Source organism: Rhinopithecus roxellana, chromosome 15 (assembly GCF_007565055.1).
Source record: "Rhinopithecus roxellana isolate Shanxi Qingling chromosome 15, ASM756505v1, whole genome shotgun sequence".
NCBI lineage: Eukaryota > Metazoa > Chordata > Mammalia > Primates > Cercopithecidae > Rhinopithecus > Rhinopithecus roxellana.
In genome coordinates this window covers 42,165,502-42,185,292 of record NC_044563.1, presented here as the reverse complement: position 1 = coordinate 42,185,292, position 19,791 = coordinate 42,165,502, and the positions used below count along the sequence as shown (strand labels likewise).

The window sequence follows — 19,791 nt, the reverse complement described above, 5'->3', positions numbered from 1 at the left end:
AGACAGTAGCCAGACATAACTGGGATATGAAAATAAAGTTCCTTCCTTCCTTCCTTCTTTCCTTCCTTCCTCCCTCCCTTCCTCTCTCTCTCTCTATTTCTTTCTTTCTTTCTTTTTTTTTTTTTTTTAACAGAATCTCACTCTATCGCCAGGCTGAAGTGCAGTGGCGCGATCTCGGCTCACTGCAACCTCCGCCTCCTGGGTTCAAGCGATTCTTCTGCCTCAGCATCCTGAGCAGCTGGGACTACAGGCGCCCGCCACCACGTCCAGCTAATTTTCTTATTTTTAGTAGAGACGGGGTTTCACCATGTTGAGCAGGATGGTCTCGATCTCTTGACCTTGTGATCTGCCCGTCTCGGCCTCCCAAAGTGCTGGGATTACAGGTGAGCCACCACGCCCAGCCTGTTTCTTTAAAAAATTGTTTTGTAATGTAAGTGGAAGATAATACCCTACATATTTATTAACAACAATAATAGTCATTGGGAAAGAGGGCGTGGTGGTGATTTACGCTGATGACAACCATCCCTCACTATAGAAAAAAGCGAGGCTTTTTCTGCTCTACTTTTATTCAGTAGAGTATTGTAAAGATTTTACAGAATGTCAGAGCAGGATAAAAGTTCCTCATAATTATAGGAGTGGAGAGAGGAGAGTCTCTCTTTCTTCCTCTCATTTTTAAGCAAGAGCTGTACATTTTCCAAGAAAGTTTTGTTGTTGTTGTTGTTGTTGTTTTTTAGGCGCCTCTCAAAAGGGGCCGGGTTTCCTTCTCCTGAAGGCAGATGTTGCCTCTCTAGCGCTCCGATTGGTTCAGCGCACTCTAGAAACACTGCTCCCGGGGAGTAACTGAACCCCGGGGTTGGGAGCGAATTCCAGCCTCCAGGGCTGATAAGCGAGGACATTAGTGTGAGAGAGACTTTACCCCGCCGTGGTGGGCGGAGGGCGCGCAGTGGAGCAGTAGCACAGGCGCCGGGTCCCAGGAGGCCGGCTCTGCTCGCGCTAAGATGTGGAATCTCCTGCACGAAACCGACTCGGCTGTGGCCACCGCGCGCCGCCCGCGCTGGCTGTGCGCTGGGGCACTGGTGCTGGCGGGTGGCTTCTTTCTCCTCGGCTTCCTCTTCGGTAGGGGCGCCCCTCGCCGAGCAAACCTCGGAGTCTTCCCTGTGGTGCTGCGGTGCCGGCACTCGCGGGTCGGCTGCGGAGTGGGGTCCAGTTGCTGGTCTTCCCCAGGGGCGGCGATTAAGGTCGGGGTAATGTGGGGTGAGCACCCCTCGAGTTAGGAGGAGGGTAGCTGGGAACGGTGCAGGGCTGAGTTCTAGACAAGCTGCTTGTAGGACAGTCACTCAGGTTGAAGGTAGGACAGAAGGAACCTGAAACTGGGCGTAGGAAGGTTCCACGTGCTGGAACCCTGCAAGACAAGGCACTTTTAAGGGTTTAGGACGAGCGCCAACCTCTGAGGGCTATTGAACCAGGCCGCCCAGGGAGCTGTGCACCAAGACTTGTTTAAGGTTTTTACCGGGTCGTACTGTTTCAGGTGTACGGTAGAATTCAGGACATTGCTGCAAAGGAAGTTGGTTTTTTTTTTTTCTCTCAGTGCATTCTTTCTTCCTTGGAAGTAACAGAGGCAAGTTTGGGAACTGTGTGAACCAGGTCAGCGATCCGGACAGATCTCTACCAGCAGGTCTTTTGCGGTTTTTCCTGTGTACTGATTTGCAGACTTAATCCTACTTTCTAAAAAAAAAAAAAAAAAAAAGCATAACAGCACAGGCGAGCTCAGACTCTTATTAAATTCCAATTTTGACTTTGCCCCTTCTTAGTGACCTTGAACAAGTTACCGGGTCCCTCTCAGCATTAGTTTCCCTATTTAATGATGAGGATAACATTATCTGTAAATTATTGATAATAGTAAAGAATATAGCACGTAAATCTCCTAGCACAGTACTGGGATTTTCGCCACTTTATTTCTTCTTTTACCAAGATGCTCCTCATTGGACCTTAATGCACAGGACTAATCTAAGGTATCATCAGGTAGTTCACTCCTGCTCGGAATTCTTGACCCTCTTTTAGGATTTAGAAGAACAGGGCATGGACCAGATGGGTTTAAACAAATTCAATCTCTTCCACCAGCTTCACCTTGGGGTTGTTAAAAGATTTTTAAACCACACACTGTGCTCATAACATTCTTCATCTCTTAAAAGGATTTTACTCTTCCTGGTATTGCCCTCACTTCCGTCCCTGTATTCCCTGCTCATTGGCTGACACAGAAGAGTTCTTTATTGATGCCCGCCCCGCACCCCCTAGGATTCTCTGCTCTCCCCTCCCGCTACAGGCCTCCATTCTCTTTATCGTGTTCATTTTTCAGATCTCAGTTTAAGCATCTCATCCTCAGTGTGTTGTTTCTTGATCCCTCACTCTAATCCAAGTCTTTTTGTTTTATGCACAGGTGGAATCTTATTTCCGTTTGTGTCCAATCATGTATTTTAATATGCATGTGTATATGCATGTCCATTTGTATGCATGCGATTAAGAACTAGCATAATTATAATTGGAAAGCTCCATGAAAGCTGGTTGGGTGCTAATTTTGTAACTATTTTATTCCCAGATCCTGTAATTTCTCTAAATAAACCCTGGAATATTGCCTTATCTCCTTTAGGTTAAAAGCCAACTGTAAGGTCTAATGATTGCAGGATCTAGCTATCCATTGCTTCTGGCTGCTTATGCATGCACTGGATGTCTGGCAGAGAGGTTGGGTAAATTGTAGTTTCATTGTAGCTGTCTGAACTTGGATTTCTCAAGCCTACTTCACTGGAAACACAAACTCTCACAGCAGTTTGTCGTAGTTTCAGAAACAGGGAAAATTAGAAGTCTGAATTGCCTTCAACACTTGGAAATAATTTATATATTTGAAATATATTCATGGTTAATTCATCAATAAAAATGTATCAAATGCTTATTCTGAGTCAGCAGAGGAAGATAGAAGCTTTATGAAGGTAGGTGGATCTCCTTTTTGCCTTCATTTTCAGAAGATCTTGTTCATACCCATTTGTTGAAACATTAATGTCATTTTATTTTGGTACTCATTATCTCATAAAACATTTCTTAGAACAACAGCAATACCTATCATTGATGTTAGATAAAAAATATTTTTCATTTGGTTTGTAACTTAAAAATCTGTTTGCATGATTTGTTTTTCAGTGAAAGTAAGCAAGAGAAATTAAATTTCAGGAAAACCTCAATGTCAGAAGTAATGTTGATAATTTGTGTTTTACAAATGATACATACAACAATAATGAATAATAAATCCTTTCTATAGGCTCATATCTCATGCCTATTTTTGGATGTATTTTTCAGGATGGTTTATAAAATCCTCCAGTGAAGCTACTAACATTACTCCAAAGCATAATATGAAAGCATTTTTGGATGAACTGAAAGCTGAGAACATCAAGAAGTTCTTACAGTAAGCACTTTCTCGAAAGTTTATATGGACAAGTTGTTAGAAAAATTTATCATTCTGTTTTGGTCCAATATTTTATATAGAGGAACTGGCCTTTTTTCCTTAAAGTTTTATTTATTAAAGATCTTGTATCACATTTCATCTGAGGAGGACTATACTTTCAGCTAAAGTTTGTCATTGCAGAGGTTTAGAGCAGGAGTCAGCAAACTTTTTCTGTGAAAGGGCCAGCCTTTGTAGGCCAGCTGATCTGTGTCACAGCTAGTCAGCTCTGCTATTGCAGCACAAAAGAAGTCATAGAAAATACATAAACAGTTTGTCAGTTCTGATAAAACTTTCCTTATAGGCACTGAAATTTGGATTTCATATAATTGATGTGTCAAAAATATTATTATTTTTAAAACCGATTTAAAATATAAAGACTATTCTTAGCTTATGGACTATACAGAAACAGTTAGTGGGCCAGATTTGGCCAGTGGAACCTAGTTTGCTGATTCATGCTTTAGAGAAAGATAGTGCATTTCAGTTAAAAAAAAAAAAGGACTTTGAGTTAGAATTGAGTTTGAACTCCATCTTTGCCTATTGATACTTTGGATGAATACTTAACCTTTCTGAGCTCTCTTTTCCACATCTGTAAAATGGGAATAATGATCTTATTATGATATGAATGAAGTCAAAGGGCATATATTTGGCATATTTTAAAAGCCATCTCCCTACTTCCTGAAATAGCTATTTCCAGTGTAGAACAAAAGAGATAAATAAGTAAATTGAAAAAGCAACCGAAAAGAAAATACTTATATAGAATTACTATATATAATTGATTAGAATACTTTTCTTTCTTTCTTCCTTTCTTCCTTTCTTCCTTTCTTCCTTTCTTCCTTTCTTCCTTTCTTCCTTTCTTCCTTTCTTCCTTTCTTCCTTTCTTCCTTTCTTCCTTTCTTCCTTTCTTCCTTTCTTTCTTTCTTTCTTTCTTTCTTTCTTTCTTTCTTTCTTTCTTTCTTTCTTTCTTTCTTTCTTTCTTTCTTTCTTTCTTTTTTTCTCTCTTTCTTTCTGTCTTTCTCTCTTTCTTTCCTGACGGAGTTTTGGTCTTGTTGCCCAGGCTGGAGTGCAATGGCGTGATCTCAGCAAACTGCAACCTCCGTCTCCGAGATTCAAGTGATTCTCCTGCCTCAGCCTCCTGAGTAGTTAGGATTACAGGCATGTCCCACCACACCCAGCTAATTTTGTATTTTTAGTAGAGATGGGGTTTCTCCATGTTGGTCAAGCTGGTCTCAAACTCTCGACTTCAGATGATCTGCCCGCCTTGGCTTCCCAAAGTGCTGGGATTACCAGTGTGAGCCCCTGCACCCAGCCCAGAATACTTGTTTTTTTCAAAGCATGAGATCCTTTTGTGAATTTTTACAAATTGACTTAGCTCATGTGTCAAAAAATACTTGAAGTCCTTCTAATGATTGCAGGATTCCCTGGTGAATAAAGGTTGTAATTCTAAAAGACCATTTTACACACATACACATAGGTGTGCGTAGATGTGCACACATTTAATCATACAAACACATATGTATTTGTATTAATTACAGCAGAATTAAAAGTATAAATAAAAATTGATAGGATAACTCTGAGGTCTTTGAAAGGACCTTTTAAATGTGAGACTCTGAAGCTCGAACTTCTTTATCTTTGTGGAAACCCCTCCTCTGCCTGTTGCACTTTTTCCACTATAATAATGTATAGTAGGTATAATAAAAGTGGAGGTCTGGCAAGGTATGGTCTTTACTCCTGGACAGAGCTGCTGTTCCAGCTTTCTTCCTTTCCCAATGTTAGTGGTGGAAGAGATGCAAGTTACTCCAATTTACCGGTAGCCTATCCATAAAGTCGGTAGCAACTTCAGTCCTTGCTTCTTCAGAAGAAGGAATTCAGCTGGGGGCAAAAGCAGAAAAAGAGACTGAGGCAAGTTCCAGAGCAGGAATGGAAGTTTATTTTAAAAGGTCTTACAACAAGAAAGAAAGGAAGGTACGCTTGGAAGAGAGCCAAGCAGGCACATGAAGGTGAGAGGGCAAGTGCCCCACTTAACTGTGATCCTAGGACTTTTTTAAGCTTGCCTCTTTCCCATGATTCTTCCCTTAGGTTGGGCTGCCCTCATGTGCAGAGCCCTGCTAACCCTTGGGAAGTGAGCACCCGCAATGTGTGTAGGAAAGTATACACAGGTCCATCTGAGGCTCTCTTCCTTTTTCTGATGGAGTGTACCCGGAAGATTATACTATATCATTTTTGTCTCTAACACTCATGCCCAGGAAGTTGCTTCTCCCTGGAGTCTGCATTCAATTAACAGTTTGGTGTTAACTGGTGGGGATCATCAAGAACTGGCCTCTCCCTGGCACTGCTGAATCATTTTTAGAGACAATGCGATAATTATTGAACCGAGCAACACAATGCGATAATTGCTGAACCGAACAATCACCTGACATTCTAGTGGGTCCAGGGGAGAGACCTCTCCTGCCTTGCTCCTGTCTAACTACCTGTAACACTAACTTGTGACATAGATTGACCAACAAAGAAGAAAAATAAATGCCTTTCTTTATTTCTCTTTTTGGACCGTCAAGCAAGATTAAGCACTCAGCTTCTTGTTTATTCTCCATGTCCCTAACCAAGCTCCTCTACCCGGAGGATATTCAGCATAAACACACAAAATAAAGAAATTGAAAGAATTCCCTCTCATTCCTCCAAGGACCACAGAATCTTCGAAGCCTCCTAAACTCTCTAGATTTCCAATTTGCCATTTGTCCATCAGAGAGCTTTTAATTAAAATATACCCATGGGTCAGGGACTATTAAAGCCTCTGACCTTCCATCTTGTCCCTCTTTATAATCCTTTGTTCTGCTCGTAAAAGCCCCCACTGTCTCTGAAATATCTGCCTCAGTAGTGAATGGAAGGATTAATTAGGAGCAGTTTTTTTTTTTTTTTTTTTCATTCTGCCTTGAGATACAGGGTTGTATGTGTTTTCCCTTCTTTGAAAACACCCAGTTGAATTCACAGATCTGTTTACCATTTTGCATCTCTAGAGGAATTTTTCCTTTTCCACCTTGTTTTGCAAGATAAGATTGTTTTAAAACGTGTTTTAGACTTTTGGTCTCAGAATTTTACTGGTCTGTATTTGAATACAGATATATAGGCCCAATGAAATCACATATTAAACTATACTTCTCAATTTTTTCATCACTTGAGATGTGTGTCACAAGTCATTTATTGATACTAGAATATCAAATTGTGTTAAAAAAAAAAAAGGTAAGAATAAGAATTTACACATTTTCCAGAATAGCGAAAATCCATTAGTAGATAGATCTCTGTCAGACTGGTTTAAATATGTTCCAAGTATTGTCTTGTCACATATCTCAATTATTATTATTATTATTGTTATTATTTTTCAGACAGGGTCTCACTCTGTTGCCAGGCTGGAGTACAGTGGCACAATCATAGCTCACTGCAGCTTGGAGCTCCAGCCTCCCTAGCAGGTAGCACTACAGGCACATGCCACCATGCTTAGCTAATTCCACCTTTTACTAAATGCCTTCAAGTCATCTTTAACTCTTGGAAACATTGCCAAATTATTTGTAAACAAGATGAAATGTACTGAAACAGAAATAACAGTAGCTCTCTTTAAGAACTGAGAAAATGTAGTCGGGCATCGTGGCTCACCCATGTAATTCCAGCCCTTTGGGAGGACAAGGCAGGCAGATTCCTTAAGTTCAGGAGTTTGAGACCAGCCTGGACAACATAACGAGATTCTGTCTCTACAAAATATTTTTTTAAATTATCTGGGCATGGTGGCATGTGCCTGTAGTCCTGTCTACTCAGGAGGCTGGAGTTCCAGGTTTTAGTGAGCTATGATTCCACCACTGTATTCCAGCCTGGCAACAGAATGAGACTCCGCCTCTCACCAAAAAAAAAAAAAAAAAAAAAAAGCAAAAAAAATTCAGATAATGTGACAATACTAGAAACACATTTAAACCCAGCCTTACAGTGATATATAAACAGAATTTGGTTATTTGGGAAAATCTGTAAATTCGCATTTTTTTATTATTATTCTTATTTATTTATTTATTTTTTGCAAAATTTGATATTCTAGTAGGTTCAACAACTTATGACACAACATCTCAAGTGATTAAAATCATTGAGAAGTGCTATTTAATACACAATCTAATTGAGCCTCAAGTCTTTGTGAAGTAATGAGATAGTGATGTTCTCACCATATATAGATGAGAAACTCAAGACACAGCTGGGGTTACATACTGAGTTAATGACAACACCTGTATAAGACCACTTACAGGATTTATGCTAATTAATTTATTTAGTATTTGCAATGGATCTTTTTTTCGTACTAATGTTTTCCAGGACGTGTTTTGTTCAAATGAGTAAGTCCCAACCCTGATAACAGCAAAATGTTGTTTCCTAGTTGGTAGTGACAAGACTGTTACAGAAAAATTCACTTACAGTAGCATAGCCTTATAATGATTTTCTCCCGCTTTTTTGTGCGTAGGTTCACGATTCCCCATAGTAATTCCTTTTGCTTGTAGGGACAGAGGCATAGCTGGCACTTGGGGAAATCTGCATCCTACATTAGTTACATTGCAGTTTGTGATCTTTGTAATATTCAAGAAAATAGTGACATGTTGGCTGTTTTTCTGTTTTCCCTGCAGGTGCTCACTGATAAGGGATAGAGACTCCTTAGCTGCCTCTTGTGTTTGTGCTCTTTTTGTTACAATATTTTCCATATTAGAAATTCTGTGTAAGATAGTTTGCCCCTAAACATTTACCAAATGAGGATTTTAATACTATTTTTATAAATACTATTTAAATAACTTTAATATAATTATTAAAGTAAATAAGTTACAGGAAATTCCAGTTTTAAAAAATTGAGTTACTTTAATTCATTGTTGATTCCCCAAATGAAAAAAATTAAAACACATGTCAGAATGAAACTTGAAACTGGGATTATCATAGCCGTGTTCGTTATTAGTTTTTTTTTTAAATCATCATAAGGATGGAATTATGTTGATTTTATAAAACTACATATTTAAAACTAGAAATTTATGAAGTTCCAAAAGTTTATGAACTATATATATATATATATATATATACACACACATATTTTCATGCTACATAATATCTTGTCACATATTTAAGGGCTTAAGTTAAAAATACTAACCAATGAGCTCTTCAGGGAAACAAGAAATTTCCCAGGAGGGAGAAATTTAAAACAATCAAAAGCACCAGACTCTAAATATATTAAATGAGAAATTAGTCTACTGAAAATATTCCTGGTAGCCAAATTTTGGCCACATAATTTCTTTGTTAAAGATATTACTCTTCAGATTAATTATTGTCATTGATTTTAAGTGTGTTACTCTGTATTATAGATGAAGTGCAAGAGATTCATTTTGAACTTGTGTCAGTATGTTCAGATTATTCTTTGATGAAGATACTTTATAAATGGTTGCTAGTCAAAAAGTTTATCGCTTGTCTATAATTCTCACTATTTAAATAAATGTAATTATTAGTAATTCTTGCCACGTCACACCTTGGTCTTTGGGATAAAATATTTTTGTCTGTTTCAATAATTTACACAGTGATATAGACAGAGAATTCCATGTAAGTTCCAAGAAGTATAGGTCTTAAGAAAGAATATGACACTTTATTAATCTACCATATGAGGTTATAGTCATAGGATTACGCATAATGATACAAAGATCAATTTCTCCAATTTTTCTCTTGATTTAGTACAAATTAGAACATAAAAATTTCAAAGCAGACTTTGAAAATCTATTTCATGCAATAATAGTACTACTTTAATGTTTTAACATATCACATTTCAAAGTATTTTTGTGTAACTCTGCTTTATTTTGTTGATTTGGAATAAAAGTTGATTAAACATTAATATCTAACCAGTTTCAATTTTTGTTCACCAGTAATTTTACACAGATACCACATTTAGCAGGAACAGAACAAAACTTTCAACTTGCAAAGCAAATTCAATCCCAGTGGAAAGAATTTGGCCTGGATTCTGTTGAGCTAACTCATTATGATGTCCTGTTGTCCTACCCAAATAAGACTCATCCCAACTACATCTCAATAATTAATGAAGATGGAAATGAGGTAATAAATAAATAAATAAATAAATAAATAAAAGAAACATTGCCCCTATTTATTCTTTTTCAAATACCTCTATGAAATAATGTTCTATCCCATCTCTAAATATTAATAGAAATCAATATTATTGGATCTTGTGAATACCTTTAATATCTCATTATCCATGTCAACTAATTTCCTATGATGTTTGAGTTTAATGTGTTTTAGAAAGATTCTGAGAAATTAATGCTTGATAACAGTTGCTTTTTTTTGTTTTTAGTACTACACACTAATATCAAATATGATATACTTGTAAACTTACAAGCATAAAAATATACTTTATAAAAGAGATTCTTTTTTTTTTTTCAGATGGAGTTTCACTCCTGTCGGGCAGTCTGGAGTGCAGTGGTGCCATCTCGGCTCACTGCAACCTCCACCTCCCATGTTCAAGTGATTCTCCTTCCTCAGCCTCCTGATAGCTGGGATTACAGGTGTGTACCACAACACCCAGCTAATTTTTGTATTTTTAGTAGAGATGGGGTTTTGCCATGTTGGCCAGGCTGGTCTCGAACTCCTGACCTCAGGTGTCCACCTGCCTCAGCCTCCCAAAGTACTGGAATTACAGGCATGAGCCACCACGGCTGGCCAACAGATACATTTTTGATATGTTTAATTTATAAAGACACTGCACAGATTTGGAGTTGCTGGGAAATTCAGGGATCCAGTATGCAGTTTGACCCAGCAAGTTTTTATTGGTACTTAATGATTATGTCTCAATTGATCAGGTTGAGCTCTGTGCGAAGAATTTGTGTGTGGACATTTGGAGAGGACAAGTTTGGAGGCAAAGTCTTTAGCATGGTATTTAAAGAATTTGCAATCTTGTTTGCAAGTTGGGGCATATACTTAAGAAACAGAAGACAATGCAGATAAATTGATATATTTATTATTGTGATATGTTCAATATGAAAGATCACAAAATATAACATACATTCATCCCTATTTAACATACCTTAGTTTTAGAGCTACCGTATGTAGAAGAGTCCATTTCAATTTAGGTAACTTCCTTTAGTCCTTTTATTACTGGGCACTCTTAATTACATATAGCTTGAAATATGTCCAGTTTAATCAGTGAACTGAAAATGTCATGTGATATAAGTACATATTTAATTTTTTTCATTATAGGTCAATAACCTCCTTTTGTTGACTAATGAATCAATCTCTTCTTAATGATAAATATGTTGTTATGTTTTACAGTCAGTGATATAATTCCATACTTAATTTCCTAACGTGATTGGAGCTTTTCATATTAACTGCTGTTCTCGATTATAGTAGTTAACTATATAACTTTAAAAAATATTATTAAGCCAGGCGTGGTGGCATGTTCCCCTAATCTCAGCTACTTGGGAGGCTGAGATAGGATAATAGCTTGAGTCAGGAGTTGCAGACCAGCTTGAACAACATAGCAAGATTCCACTTTAAAAGAAAAGAAAAAAAAAAGAGAAACAAACAAAAAACCCCTAAAATATATTATATTTAAAATGGAATACCATTACACATCATAGAGACTCAGGTTGTTAAATAAGGGTTGGCATATCTATAGTGTTAAATACCAAGGGGTCTTTAAAATATGTTCAGAAAAAATATTTAAAGATATAAAATATTGACAATGTTAAAAAGTATATATATGCTTAAGCCTCTGTTTTGATGTATCAGATTTGGGAATTGTCTAGGTACAATGCAGAAAAGAGCAAACATATAATATATTTTAGTTTATTTTTTTAAGGTGAAGTCTTGCTAATGTTGTCGTTTTTTCTTCTTTTTTCCTTCCTCCTCACTTTCCAGTTTTGACTGTATCATTGATTATTTTATTTCATTATTTATTTTTGTATTATGAGCATTCATAATGTTTTTTTTTTTTTTTTTTTTTTTTTTGAGACGGAGTCTGGCTCTGTCGCCCAGGCTGGAGTGCAGTGGCCGGATCTCAGCTCACTGCAAGCTCCGTCTCCCGGGTTTACGCCATTCTCCTGCCTCAGCCTCCCAAGTAGCTGGGACTACAGGCACCCGCCACCTTGCCCGGCTAGTTTTTTGTATTTTTTAGTAGAGACGGGGTTTTACTGGGTTAGCCAGGATGGTCTCGATCTCCTGACCTCGTGATCCGCCCGACTCGGCCTCCCAAAGTGCTGGGATTACAGGCTTGAGCCACCGCGCCCGGCCTATTCATAATGTTACCAAAGCCTTTCAGAGAATACAAAATGATTCATGTAAAAGTTTCATTTGGGAAATTTTCCGATAGTGTTAGATACCTAGTTTCTTAATTTTTTAAAATTACATCATTAGTTTTTTTATTTTTATCCAAGTTATGTATGTACATAATCTCACAATGTGCATATATATATATATACTCATAGATGCACACAATTCTCCTGAGTGCCTTGCTTTTTCTCTGTTTTCCTCTTTCCAGAGGCAATCATTATTCAACTATAAGTTCATTCTTTTGATATTTATATCTATTTCTGTAAACTACATGCGTATATGCTTTTATTTCAGATGCAGGCATTATCTATTGACATTGTGACAAGTCAACTCCCTGCTCATCCCTTGGCCCCAACCACCAGGTTCTCTTACTATCTTCCATCTCCCAGTATAATTTAATTGGTATGAATAAAAATTCACAGCTGAGCTGTGTGGTAAACTGTGATTCCTTTTATACTCCTACACAAAACAGACAAGTTCTCCATCCTATAGGCAACAAATATGATTAGTATTTTTTTTGAGACGGAGTCTCGCTCTGTCTCCCAGGCTGGAGTGCAGTGGTGCGATCTCGGTTCACTGCAAGCTCTGCCTCTCAGTCTCACGCCATTCTCCTGCTTCAGCCTCCCCAGCAGCTGGGACTACAGGCGCACGCCGCCATGCCCGGCTAATTTTTTGTATTTTTAGTAGAAACGGGGTTTCACCGTGTTAGCCAGGATGCTCTCCATCTCCTGACCTCGTGATTTGCCCACCTTGGCCTCCCAAAGTGCTGGGATTACAGGCGTGAACCACTGCTCCCAGCCAAATATGATTAGTATTTTGTGGATCCTATCAGAATTTTTTATTTTTTATTTATTATTATTATTATTATTATTATTATTATTATTATTTGAGACACTGTCTCGCTTTATCGTCCAGGCTGGAGTGCAGTGGCGTGATCTCCGCTCACTGTAAGCTCCGCTTCCCGGGTTCACGCCATTCTCCTGCCTCAGCCTCCCCAGTAGCTGGGACTACAGGCGCCCGCCACCGCGCCTGGCTAATTTTTTTGTGTTTTTAGTAGAGACGGGGTTTTACCGTGTTAGCCAGGATGGTCTTGATCTCCTGACCTCGTGATCCGCCCGCCTAGGTCTCCCCAGAAATATTTTTAATGTATACAGAGATATTGTTTCACCTTTGATTATGCAGAAATAACATACCATAAAGATTGAACTATGTATTGACTTAATGTCACAAAATGTAAATAGAAATCGTAAACTAATATTGTTTTAGTTATACTCAGAATATATAATTTGAGGCTACTAGTGCATTTTGAAAAGTAAAAAATACTCTAAGACTGAAATAGAATCTATCTTTGATAAAATCAGCCAAAAAGTCATTTCCTTGACATTAAAAAACTTTTCTTGTTAGAATAGCTCATAAACTTGCTTTAAAATTCAGTGTGGCATAGTGTTGCTGCAAAATTGGTTACCATAAAGGCAAATCAAGTGAGACAAGTTTGAATATTCCCTTGCCTGAAAGACATGCTTATATAACGACTTTGTTCCTTTATTGATTTTTATTGCACCTCAGCATAATATTTCTTTTAATCTTACCTAGTGATTCAGATGAGTTCATATGTGAATCACAGAAAAAACATGGGAAATTCAGAAGATGTGGGGATTTGGCAAATAGTAGTTGATATGGTTTCATTTTAGCTTCTATCAGTCGCAGAAGAGGGAAATAACTACTGCTCTAGTTAGTACAATGTAAAATCTGCCCAGATCCATTCCTCATCTCCAAATCCCTCCCATTTGTATTACTGCACTGGGCAAGACTTATACAGTATGATGTTGAAAAGAAGTTTTGATACCAGATATCCTTAACTTTCTTCTGGTCTTGAAGGAAATACCTTTAATTCTTTTTCACTGTTAATTATGATATTTACTGTTTTATTTTTCTGGTTATCTTAAATGTACATCCTTTCCATGTATACTAAAATTTTTTGCCATACGGATTTATATTAAACACATTTATCTTTGAGATCAGCATGCAATTTTTCTTTCTGGATCTGAAGATGGCATTCAGTGATATTGTAATGTTAGAATAATCTTACATTTTTTGAACTTATAATATTAGCATTAGAGTTTTAAATTCATATATTGATATATATTCTGTTTATACTCATAGCATGTTTAGTCTGTGTGTTTGCAATCTATTTGTTGGGGTATAATTTCAATATTATACTTGCCTTCTAAAATGAGTTGGGTTTTTAATATTTTCTGAAATAGATTTTGTTGTAATTAAATTATCTTTTCCTTTAACCTTTCCAACTCAAGGAAAACCAGTTGGCCTTGACTCTATTTATGGAAAAATTTAAACTACTGGTTTAATTTCTTTATTGGTTGTTATATGACTATTTTATGTTATATAACAATTTTTATTGTTTGTTAAATTGCTTTATTGTTTGTCATATGATAATTTTGTGTCATATAACAATTTTTATTGTTTGATATATGACTTTATTGTTATATGGCTAGACAACTTTACTTTTTTTTTTTTTTTTTTTGACTGAATCTCACTCTATCACCCAGGCTGGAGTGTAATGGCATAGTCTCGGCTCACTGCAATCTCTGCCTCCCCGGTTCAAGCGATTATCCCGCCTCAGCCTCCCAAGTAGCTGGGACTGCAGGCACGTGCCACCACACCCGGCAAATTTTTATATTTTTAGTCGAGACATGATTTCACTATGTTGGCCAGGCTGGTCTTGAACTCCTGACCTCATAATCCACCAGGCCTCGGCCTCCCAAAGTGCTGGGATTGTTACAGGCGTGAGCCACTGTGCATGGCCGATTTTCTAAAAAATGTATTCTTATGTCAGTTTTCGTAAGTTTTATTTAAAATGCATTTTCCATTTCATGTAAGCTTTCAAATGTGTAGTATAGTTGTTCCTAGTATTTTCTTATCTTTTTTAATATGTTCAGCATCTGTAGATGTGCCTCTTTTTGATAATTGATATATTTATTTGTGCTTTTGCTATATTATTTTCTTATTGCTCCTGAGAGGGATATGTCGAATTTACTAGTGTATCCAAAGAATAAAATTTGGCTTTGGCAATCTTTTTTCATCTATCTTTGCTTTATATTTTATTAATTCTGTTCTTGTTTTATAATTACCTCTTTTATCTTCTTTGTGTTTACTTTGCTGTTCTTTGTAACATCAATAGAATGCTTAATTTACTGATGTTGAGTCTTTCTTCATTTCTAATATGAGTATGTAGAGCCATAAATTTTCCCTTTAACTTCCCTTTCCACTTCAACTACATTTCACAAATTTGGATTAGGAGTAGTTTAGTTATGATTAGCATCTAAATATTTTTTAATTTCTGTATTTTCTTCTTTGATCCTGAAACTATTTACAAGTCCTTTTTTTTTTAATTCTGAATGTAAACATTGTTCTTGTTGTTTGTTTGATCTGATCTCTAAATTGAATATATTGAGATCAAATAATGTGGTTTGTAGGACACTAATCCTTTGACAATTGTTGAGGCTTCCTTTGGAGCCTAATATGTGCTCAATTTTTATAAATGTTCTGTGTTTCTTTGGGAAAAACATGTAATTTGATGGTTGTTTGGGGTAATATTTTATATTTGTACATTAGTTTGAGTTTGTTTATTATTTGGCTGAAATCTCCATTATCCTTAACGTGCTCTCATTTTGTCTGCTTCCTTTATTAATTAGAAATAAATGTTAAGTTATCTCACCTCACTATAGTGGTGTCTATGTTATATTATATATATAACTTATAATTTCATAAATTTATGTTATCTATAATTTGGGGACCTATTGTCATATGTAAACAAAATTAGAATTGTTGATAAAGTGACAGACTTACACTTATGTAGTAGCCTTCCTTATCTCTTCGTAATGTTATTTGACTTTGCCCTAAAATTTTTTTTTAAAGCTAATATTTGTTTGGTATTTCTTTTTCAGTTTTGTCACTTTTAAACTTGCTTAGGTTTATTTCACTCCTTGTCAGCTAGTACACAGCTGATTTTATTTAGTCTGACATGCTATGCTTTTTAATTATTCTTTTTTCCATTTTCATTTATTATAATTCTGATATACAATATTTAGGTCACTTTTACCGTCCTCTAGTATGAATTTTACTCTTCCTTTTTTCCCCTAAAGCTTTGGTGTCATAATTCAATCAATATTTCTACAGTATATAAACCTTAGAACACTTTCACTTTCGTTATATATTACCAATTTATATGCATAATTTTAATTCAATCTTGTTTCATAAACTTGAAAAATATGTTTGTTACTATGATAGTAATACATTATTATTATCATATACAGTCCTCATTTAATTTTTACCACACATTTGCAATATCTTTCCTTTCTGATTCTCTTGCATCATTTTAGAAATTATTTTAGAGGCTTCATTTGTTGTATGGTATTGTTTTGTTTATTGAACAATATTGTTTACAAATGTTCTTTGTTTTAAGTGAACACCTGTTGACCCAAAACTGTTAAAATTTGGTGGAAAAATGTGTTTTTCATATTCATTCTCAAAGGAAGAATGATTTTGTAGTACACAAATTTGCAGTTTGACAGTAATTGTTGCTCAAAACCATGGAGACAATATTCTACTGAATTACGGATTCCATTGCTACTGGTTTTTTTTGGTGTTTCTTTTTTCTTTCTTTTTTTTTTTTTTTGAGACAGAATCTCTCTCTGTCGCCCAGGCTGGAATGAAGTGGTGTAATCTTGGCTAACTGCAACCTCTGCCTCCCAGGTTCAAGTGATTCTCCTGCCTCAGCTTCCCAAGTAGCTGGGACTACAGGTGTGTGCCACCACACCTGGCTAATTTTTGTATTTTTAGTAGAGACGGGGTTTTACCATGTTGGCCAGGCTGGTCTTGAACTCCGGACCTCAGGTCATCCACTGGCCTCAGCCTCCCAAAGTGCTGGGATTATAGGTGTGAGCCACTGCGCCCAGCCTCCATTGCCACTGTTGAGAAGTCAACTGCCAATCTAATTTTTGTTCTGCTTGGGTAATCATGTATAATCTCTCTTTTGCAATTTTTATCATTAAGTACTATATTAAGTTTTGCAATTTTATTGTAATGGGCTGGGTAAAGATTATTTTTATTCATCTTGGTCAAGATTCACTGGATCTCCTGAATGTGAAATTATGGAGGTCATGATTTTTGGTAGTTTTGGAATGTTTTTAGTCGTTCAAATTTAGGCTTTCTAAATTCTTTCTCTTCTCTTCCTTTGTAATTCCATATGTATCCCACACCTTCTCATTTTGTTTTTTAGGTCTTTAATATTTCTTTCATATTTCTCTTTTCTATGATTCTGTGCTACATTCTGAATTATTTCTTTAGATTTACTTCCTAAAACAATCTCTATAGCTTTGTCTAAATATTTTTTATCCATACATTATTTTACATTTTTCATTTAGTTTTATTTATTTTATTCAATGTTCACAATTTGCATTTGGTGCTGTACCTCTGTATTTTTATTTTATTTATTTATTTATTTATTTATTTATTTTGAGAGATGGAGTCTCGCTCAGTTGCCCAGGCTGGAATGCAATGGCGCAATCTTGGCTCACTGAAACCTCCACAGCCCAGGTTCAAGCAATTCTCTTGCTCAGCTTCCTGAGTAGCTGGGACCACAGGCACATACCACCACACCTGGCTAATTTTTGCATTTTTGGAGAGGTTTTGGTAGAGAGGAGGTTTTGCTCTGGAACTCCTGACCTCAAGTGATCTACCTGCCTTGGCCTCCAAAAAGTGTTGGCATTACAAGCACAAGCTACCGCACCTGGCCTTAACTTTTCTTTCTTTTTTTTTTTTTTTTGAGACGAAGTTTTGCTCTTGTTGCCCAGGTTGGACTGCAGTGGCACGATCTTGGCTCACGGCAACCTCCGCCTCCCAGGTTCAAGTGATTCTCCTGCCTCAGCCACACAAGTATCTGGGACTACAGGAGCACCATGTCCTGCTAATTTTGCAATTTTAGTAGAGACAGGGTTTCCCCAGGTTGGCCAGGTTGGTCTTGAACTCCCAACCTCAGGCGATTCACCTGCCTTGGCCTCCCAAAGTGCTGGTATTACAAGGCATGAGGCACCGTGCCCAGACTGGCTTTAATTTTTATTTAAATTTTACTTCAATATCATGTGTATGATACATACCATAAATACAGTCTTTGCAGCTGTAATTTTACTCTGTTCTTTCTGTTGGCTCTTTTCCATAGTACTTTGGAGGTGTTTGGTGATTTTGTGGCTCTGAGTTCTTCTCCCTTAGAATTTGGAAATTATTTAAAGCTAAGTTGAAGACTGATTCCTCCTGATCATTTCTCTTAGGCCCCAGGGAGCACTACAATCCTGGCACTGCTTTAAAATAAATATTTTAGCTTGAGGCATACTGTATAAATAGTGAATGAAAATTTGCAGGGTTATGAATTATCTGGAACCCTTTTTTCCTGGTTTACCCTAAGCCATTACTTTCCATGGAGCAAGTTTATTTTCAATTTATCCTTAACCCTAAAGGATTTTATTATTATTATGATTATGTTCTTTTTTTTTTTTTTTTTTTTTTTTTTTTTTGTCATCCAGGCTGGAGTGCAGTGGCGGCAATCTCTACTCACTGCAAACTTGCCTTGCGGGTTCAAGTGATTCTCCTGTCTCAGCCTCCTGAGTAGCTGGGATTACAGGCACCCGCCACCACGCCCAGCTAATTTTGTATTTTTAGTAGAGATCGGGTTTCACCATGTTGGTCAGGCTGGTCTCAAACTCCTGACCTTGTAGTCCGCCCACCTTGGGCTCCCAGTCTCCCAAAGTGCTGGGATTACAGGCGTGAGCCACCGCACCTGGCCAGGATATTGTTGTACTTAGACCAGCTTTATGCACAGTCTTCTGCTAGATTCCATTATGTGAACCAGTTTTAGACTAACTCCTGAATCCTTTTCATGGGGCCATAGGCTTTGATAGATCCACCTAAGGCAAAGCCAACTTCCATGCTGCCTCTGAGGATTCTTGCTTTCATTTTATTTTTTCGCTTCTGAATATTCCTTACTATTTTTTCCAATTTAATTATAAACTTAAAAAGACATATATTTGGTTCAGTGTTTTTCATTCTTTTCAGTGCATATGCTGTTCAGAGAATCTAGATATGGCCATTTGTGGATTCCCCAATCATGTACTTTTTTTAAGTAAATTTAATATTTACTTTGTTCCTAGGTAATTATCTAAGCACTATTATAATGATTGAGATTACCAAACAAAGTTACTTTTTATTTGGGGATTAAAATTTTTCTCCAAAATCAAAAGCTAGTCCTTATAAGTTCTCTCAAGAAATTCATGAAGTTAATTTACTTCTAACCTTCTGTGAAGCAATTACATATTTAGGCTTTTATTAACACTAGCTTGGTATGTATGCCACTTACAAAAAATCAATTTCTAATTCTTCCTTCTATCAGTATACAGGTTACAATACACAATATTCCTTTCGGAAGAGTATCTTTTTACCTCTTCTGAGCTTTTCTTTCTACAATGCTTACTTATTTTATGATTGTTGTTTTTTGTTTGGTTGATTTTTAGTTATTGGTGGGGGTTTTTAGCTTTGTTTCCTTGAATAGATCTTACCATTTTGAGGACAAAATCTGTGATTTATTCATCTCATGAATTCCTCACAACTTCTAGCACAGTGCTGGGTATCTGATATTATCATCAGAATCCTGAAGGATTCATTCACTCTCTACTGACATAAAAGATAATATGCATTTGTTTATGTTTGATTATAGTAATCAAACTTTAACTGATTTACTTTTGATTATAATATTTTGTTTCTCTAGATTTTCAACACATCATTATTTGAACCACCTCCTGCAGGATATGAAAATGTTTCGGATATTGTACCACCTTTCAGTGCTTTCTCTCCTCAAGGAATGCCAGAGGTAAAACACAGTGCAACAAAATAAAAATGACAAA

The 19,791-nt window shown here is 36.7% G+C and overlaps 1 protein-coding gene across 5 annotated transcripts in view; it reads left to right on the top strand.

Annotated features, from left to right (window-relative positions):
• Nucleotides 1-740: 740 nt before the first annotated feature.
• Nucleotides 741-19,791, top strand: part of FOLH1B (folate hydrolase 1B) — a 69,069-nt gene continuing 50,018 nt past the window's right edge. For 2 of the 5 annotated variants that reach the window (XM_010384321.2, XM_010384319.2), the window contains exons 1-5: nucleotides 807-1,116; nucleotides 2,648-2,744; nucleotides 3,346-3,451; nucleotides 9,406-9,592; nucleotides 19,656-19,757. In XM_010384321.2, coding sequence (XP_010382623.1) covers nucleotides 2,672-2,744; nucleotides 3,346-3,451; nucleotides 9,406-9,592; nucleotides 19,656-19,757 — 468 coding nt within the window. In that variant the 5' untranslated portion in view covers nucleotides 807-1,116; nucleotides 2,648-2,671. Of the gene's footprint in view, nucleotides 1,117-2,647; nucleotides 2,745-3,345; nucleotides 3,452-9,405; nucleotides 9,593-19,655; nucleotides 19,758-19,791 lie in introns of all 5 variants that reach the window. The other 3 variants (XM_010384318.2, XM_010384320.2, XM_010384322.2) reach the window with 3 other exon arrangements.